The sequence below is a fragment of the Palaemon carinicauda genome, chromosome 26, assembly GCF_036898095.1.
Source record: "Palaemon carinicauda isolate YSFRI2023 chromosome 26, ASM3689809v2, whole genome shotgun sequence".
Taxonomy (NCBI): domain Eukaryota; kingdom Metazoa; phylum Arthropoda; class Malacostraca; order Decapoda; family Palaemonidae; genus Palaemon; species Palaemon carinicauda.
The window spans coordinates 69981766-69989265 of record NC_090750.1 but is presented as its reverse complement, the minus strand read 5'-3'; the positions used below and the strand labels follow the sequence as shown (position 1 = coordinate 69989265).

The following is a 7500-nucleotide window of genomic DNA, read 5'->3' as shown; positions in this document are numbered from 1 at the left end:
TTTCCATTGCAATATTGCAGTATATAGAAAATTTATATAACTTTTATAAACAATTGCAACAACAATTCTAAAACTGTGATTATGATTAATGAGCCAATCTGTAGAACTACGAAACTTTCTCCTTAAATAAGATCAACTTCTTTTTTTAACTTTTTTTTTTTTTTTTTACGGATGCCTGAAAATTTTAAATCAATCAATCTTTTATTAACCGTTTCCCATTCGTAGAATTCTTTCCTGGGTTTCGCACAAGTATCATACTTCTCTAGTACCATTAACGAGCGCAATTATTCTAACCATAAATAGATCTTAAAATGTATAAAATACGTATTTTTGCTTCGACTTTTACTCTAACATATGTTGTTTAAAATGACGGTTTCTAGCAGTTTGTTTTAATGATAGATTTCTCTTTTTATTTTTTTCGCCATTTTACTACTTTTTCGGTTATAACTAAACCTCAACTTTATTTCCTGAATATATATATTTATATATATATATATATATATATATATATATATATATATATATATATATATATATATATATATACACACACATATATATATATATATATATATATATATATATATATATATATATATATATATATACATATATGTATATATATATGTATATATATATACATATATATATATATATATATATATATATACATATATATATATATATATATATATATATATATATATATATATATATATATATATATACCCTGTATATATATATATGTGTGTGTGTGTGTGTGAAAAAGAGAGGGAGAAATATCTAAATCATAATCAGTTAATAAAGAAACTATAAAGTTTTTTTAATTAGAAATAAAAATTAAGTTCAGTTATAAATGAAGAAATAGAAAAATGGCGAAAATATAAGAGAGAAATCTATCATTAAAACAAAGTGCTAGAAACCGTTATTATAAACATCATATGATAGAGTAAAAGTCTATACACTTTATATTGTGTATGACAAGTCTATATGCGTACCTGTGTCGACATACACAGTGTATTTAACGTTTGTCTATGTAAATTACTCTCGAATTACTTCAGTATTCCTTTTACTACTGTTATTAACATTGCCATATTCGAGTCTTAGATTTCAACAACATAACACTATACAACAATACAATAAATCTGTAATTAATGGAAAACATATTCCTAAATTTCTTTTCGCACCATCAACAATGATAATAGTTATAATAATAAAGTTAATAATAATATTTGTCATACATTGCGCATTTTACGGTAAAATATCACCACTTAATCACCGGCGTACTTTCTCATATTGTGCGCCAGTATTTTATTCTTATCTTAGTTATTATTATTATTATTATTATTATTATTATTACCAGCCAAGCTACAACCCTAGAATGAAAAGCAAGATGCTATCAGGCCAAGGGCTCCAATAAAGAAAAATAGCCCAATGAGGAAAGGAAATAAGGAAATAAATAAATGATGAGAACAAATTACCAATAAATCATTCTAAAAAACAGTAACAACGTCAAAACAGATATGTCAGATATAAACTATAAAAAAGACTCATGTTCTAATAGAAAATTTTCGTTCAAAGTTGCAGGTTGTCGATGATAAATCTTCCACAACGCCACTGACTCAGATTACGGACTTGGAAACAGGTTTCGATTCTTATGTTCCACATTCCTTTCACTCGCTAAATTGCTTTGTTTACTAGTTTATACAATCGTCTGTTGTGACATCTAACCTTAGGCTTTGGCATCGTTTACAGATTAAATTTAATTTACGTAATTTGATGTAGATTTCTTTGGCCGGTAAGAGTAAAATGGGACGATATAAAAAAAGGGATTTTGACGAAGGAAAAATCTATTTCTGGGCGAGAGACCTGTGCCGCCCAGTGAAATGCTCCTATAGCACCATTTCTAAGGAATATAACTGCTAAAATATTACCAGAGAAAAAAATGTATTGGAATGCTAGGTTGAACTAGCTCGCTCACCTATTGGTGTCGATATAATCTAGGGCGTAACAGACCAGAGGTCTCGTACCATTTAGATATGAAAAAAAAAAAATGAAGTTGAATATTTAAGAGGAAGAGAAAATAAACTTTATTGTTGTTTATGGTCTCATAAGGATCTATACTACTGTAGGAGACTGGAGAGTTTTATTGTAATTATTCCTGTAAATTTTGATTAATTGCTCTTTACTTGTCAATCAGACACAAACAAACAAATAAACTCTCTCTCTCTCTCTCTCTCTCTCTCTCTCTCTCTCTCTCTCTCTCTCTCTCTCTCTCTCTCTCTGTATCTTTAAGGTATGAATTTTCTTCAGAAGTTCAATTCACAAGTCTCTTTTAGCCAATGCTTAGGTGTTCCTTAAAACAACTGACGTTAAAAAGAATTTCACGTCTTCTCGTGTCACTGATAACATCATTGACCAAACTTAATTTTCGTAATAGTATTTTTCCATTAACCGGCTCAGCAGCAAAACATAAAACAAATAGAATTAAGAATTAGGTTTGTCTTGTTAAAATAATAAAATTACAATCACCTAAATGAAAAGGGATGGCAAATGAGCTGTAGTTTCTTATTATTATTATTATTATTATTATTATTATTATTGTGGTAGGAGACCCTCTTTTAGGCAGGTTGAGTTAAAAGTAATGGCTGCATCGGCAGAGTTTATTTTCTTATCCAATTTTTCTATTTTCCAGATAATTCTCTTCTCTAGTTTTCCGGATAATTCTCTTCTCTAGTTTTCCGGATAATTCTCTTCTTTAGTTTTCCGGATAATTCTCTTCTCTAGAGAAGAGAATTATCCGGAAAATAGAAAAATTGGATAAGAAAATAAACTCTGCCGATGCAGCCATTACTATTATTATTATTATTACTATCCAAGCTACAACCCTAGTTGGAAAAGCAAGATGCTATAAGCCCAGGGGCTCCAACAGGGAAAAATAGCCCAGTGAGGAAAGGAAATAAGGAAATAAATAAAGAGAACAAATTAACAGTAAATCATTCTAAAATAAGTAACAACGTCAAAACAGACATGTCATATATAAACTATTAACAACAAGATATATCAAAACAAAAGTTTACAAAAAATTACTAAAATATATAAAATATACTCATGGTTTAATCGTGCAGACAAGGGTCTTCAGGCAACATTAGAAAGTAGAAAAGTTATATTTTGTGGGAATAGAGAAAATATATTATAATTCTGAAAGAATACTTTGGATAATGGAAAAAAATGACATGGACTTGCCTTCTTTGTAGTTGTTTTTCTTAAAACTTTCCTATTTAGCTTACTATTATATATATATATATATATATATATATATATATATATATATATATATATATATATATATATGTATATATATATATGTATGTATGTATAAATATAATATATATATATATATATATATATATATATATATATATATATATATATATATATATGTATATATATATATACTGTATGTATGTATGTATAAATATATATATATGTATGTATGTGTGTATGTATGTAGATATGTATGTATGTATGTATATATGTATATATATGCAGTGTGTGTGTTCGTGTGTATAGCTTAAGAAAATTAGTGATATCTAGTATCTATAACAATGATAACATATTACAGTAGTTGATAAATCAAGATTTTATTTTTTACGTGCTTTATGAAATTTATCCGATTGCTTCGAATCTAAAATCTAGAATGAATGTTGTGTAATCAATAAGAATTATTTCACATTTCCTAATCATATGGGTTTGATTCCTAATATTCTTCTCTTTCTTTGCAGGATGAACTTGCTTGTGCTGATGGCCATAGCTGTCATCAGCACACATGCACAGGGTGATCGGCGTCGATTCCTGTTTGGTTCTCGTAGTCGACTGGGTAATGTGTCTAACCGTTTGAACACCGAGGAAGGCGTTGCCACATCCACTGCAGTTCCTGAAGAGAAAGCAACAACAGCGCGAGGCAGGGTACGCCTTCCTTCACGAAGACCTGGTCTGCGATTCGGAGTCCGTCCGCAACAGCAGGAAGATAAAGAGGAAAAGGAAGCAGTGACAGAGGAAACTGTACCTGTAACGACACCCAAAATTGAACAGGAGAAAATTGAAGAGCCTGAAATTCTGACAAACCCCATTCCTGGTGAAGAATACGTGTCATTTCCGGGCATCCCTGCCAAAGGCTCAGGAATCCGTAATTACAGCTGAAGATGGTGAACTGGTTTACATAGAATTAGAAAATGGTCAGGTTAGTACTGACTTAGAAAATAAGACTGAACATCATGCAGCTCCAGGGGATAATCTTTCTGCCTTAGATATTGCTACTCTAGGAGACATTCTCATTACTCCAGATGAAGTCTTGCCAATTGATATAGAAAGCTCGGTTACCGAGGAAATACCAGAGTACTTCGATCTGACTGAAGGCGATGTAACAACTCAACTACCTCACTCATCAGAGGTGCTTATTGCAACTCCTTCCCCTTTCAAGAATGCCACTGCTCTAGAGCCCGAATTGGAAACCCTGATATCAATTGTAACTAGCCCTCCTGTGAAAGAAGTGGAAGGGGAGAGTATGCACGTCAAGCATCACATGGAATTTGAGCACAGTCATATTGGACCTGAAAATAACACAGATGTGACAGACCAAGAGGGTCATTTTGAACTTTCACCAGACTATAGCTACTTTGAAACAGAACCTGTGGCAAACCAAGCTACCGAATCCTTTTTAGAAGCAGATTATTTTGTTGAAGATGTTCCATTAAGTGACCATTCTTCAAATGTCACCGATGAATTCTTGAACGTTCCTATTTTAGAAACTGCTCCTTTCAGAGAATTGGCAATTCACAATGAAAATGATACTCTTGATCAAACTAGCTTCAAAAATAATGATACTCTTATTGATGCCTTTGTTAATGCCACAGAGTTTCCTATTGATGCTGAAGGACAAGGATCAAACATTGCAATTTTGGGTGCAAATTCTCCAAAAGATGCTCAAAACCCACCTGTCAATGACTTGTATGGTAAAAATTTTGATGAAGCTGATTTAGGTTTTGGTAAAGGATTCAATACTGACGACAAACTTCTGTTTCCTTCTGAAACTGAACAGAAGGTAAGAAGCAAGATTGAAATCAAGGAAGTCAATGGCCAACTCTATGAGTATGAGTATCTATATTATTATGATGATGAGTATCCTCAATACGATTATGAAGGGGAGTTCCCTGGTGATGCAGACCCTCTTACATTACCCACCAGTGATACTACTAGCACAACCACCACCACTACTACAACTACCACTACTACTACAACCACTCCTCCTCCAACTACTACAACAGAAGCCACAACCACCACGCAACGTTCATTCAGGGGTAATTCCAGAGGTAACAGCAGATCTCAAAGCCGCCGACCTGTTGTTAATGACCAAGAATTTAATATTATTGAAGAACCAGTGAGATCTACATTTGGAAGATCTAGGGAAACTACATCTCATTCTGCTCGTTTGTCATCAAGAAGTAGGAGTGGACTACGATCAAGAGAGGAAGAAAATATTGAAGATAATATCGTCCACGGTGTAACTGTTGAAGAGGAAAAATTGCCAGCACAGACACGCTTCCCACCTCGCACCACAACTACTACTCCATCTCCTTCACGGGAACGTGAGCCCCTTTTCCATGAGGCATCACAAGTTGGGTTAAATGAACAAGAGGAGACTCCTTTAATTCCAGGAGTAACTGGAGCTCATTCACCTCGTGGAAGGCAAACAAGCCGAGGAAGTAGAAAGTTACCTGTAGAAACTGCTGACATTGTCACTACAACAGAAGATTTATTAGGTCAAGAAGAACTAACAACTGAAACCATTGAAACATCTACAGTCTCAGAAGGTGAAATCAGTGCTGCTAACCTTTATGCCCTTTCTCGTGTAGCTGATCCTGGGGAGATGGGAGATGCTACAACAGAAATTCCAAATGCAGTTGATTATGATACTGAGACTCCTTCCGAATATGATGAGCTTTTCTATGACTATGATGATACTGTCACAGAAAATCCATCATACCCACCAGAAGTAAGGACAGAATTCCCAGGGTCTGAAATAGAAAATGAGCCAGCAGCTGAGCCTGAACCAGCAGCTGAGCCTGAGCCTGAGCCAGAACCTAGCACTGAAGAGCCTACTACTTCCTCAACAACTACTACTACCACAACCACCACCACTACTACCACTACTACAACTCCACAACCTACAACAACTGAAGCTACTGTGTCACGTGGCAATTTCCGTTCTAGAAATCGTGGACCGTCCAGATTTGGGTCAAGGCGGGAAAATACTAGAGTATCTTCCACAGAAGTCGGCGAAGAACCTAAAACAGAAACAGCAACTTCACAAGGTAGTCGTTTTAAAAGCAGTCGCTTTGGATCAAATAGATTCAGAGGTAGTACCACAACCTCTGATGCTAGTGAATCCAACTCTGAAAATTCCCTTGCTGGTGAATCTGGAACAACTGAATCATCCCTAAGAAGGCCCGTGGGAACCAGATCCCGATTTAACAGACCCAGCTTAGGTTCTAAACGCCCATCAACCTCAACAACTGAAGAAGAAACACCTAAACCTATTCGTGCAGAGATTTCAAGGCCAAGACCAAGTAGTAGGATAAATACTAGACCTAGCCTCGTAAGAAACAGATTTACTAATAAAGGAAGCACTGCTGCTGCAGAAGTTAGCACTGAACCAACTGCAGATGTTGCTGAAGAGCATCTAGTTGACGAAAAAGTAATTGACAAGGTAGAAGGTGAAATTGAGATTAGTACTGAATCTGCTGTTTCCCAAGCATCTACAGCTACTTCAGCCAACTCAAGAGTAAGAGGAAGGCCAAAGCCAGCTATTCATCGATTTGGTTCTCGTGGCTCCTCGAGAATATCACAGCAGACATCTGAAAATGAAAATCCTGAAGAAAGTGCTCATCCTGCTGAAGAAGAAAAGACTTCACCTCAAAGGACATCTCCACCAACTCCTGGTAGGAGCCGCCTGCAAAGACCATTAGCCTCTCGCCTTGGTAATCGCATTAATCCAAGACTTCGTGGTGCTGCTGCTACAGAAAAAAACAGTAGCCGAGGAAGAAAATGTTCCTGCCGAAGAAATTCATACTGAAACCCAGGCCTTAGATGAACAGATTGTTGAGAGCCCTACAGATCAGGAAGCAAATGTTCCATCTCCTGAAGAAAGTTTGACTGACAGTGAAAGCAGTAGTCCACAGACCCCTGGCAGAGGACCAGCTGGTACCCGGTTGCGTTTCCGAAATCGCACCCCACAAAAACCTACTCCATCACAAAAGAATACAAAACCAGCTGAAACAACTACATCAGCACCACGACGTGGATTACTTTCTAATAGATTAAGAAGAAGGAAAAACCGACCTGGAAGTGAGCCTACAGAAGAACCCTCTGCAACAGAGGGAGAAGACCCTGCTGAAGAAAATCCAGCCGATGATACTGCAGTAGCTGGTAAGTGTTGGT

At 35.4% G+C, this 7500-nt stretch overlaps 1 protein-coding gene across 1 annotated transcript in view; it reads left to right on the top strand.

The window, feature by feature from the left end:
* LOC137619431 (mucin-5AC-like) overlaps positions 1–7500 on the top strand; it is a 17579-nt gene that overhangs the window by 6975 nt on the left and 3104 nt on the right. The window contains 3 exon segments of the mRNA XM_068349493.1: positions 3786–4175; positions 4177–7084; positions 7086–7488. Of these exon segments, the coding sequence (XP_068205594.1) occupies positions 3786–4175; positions 4177–7084; positions 7086–7488 (3701 nt within the window).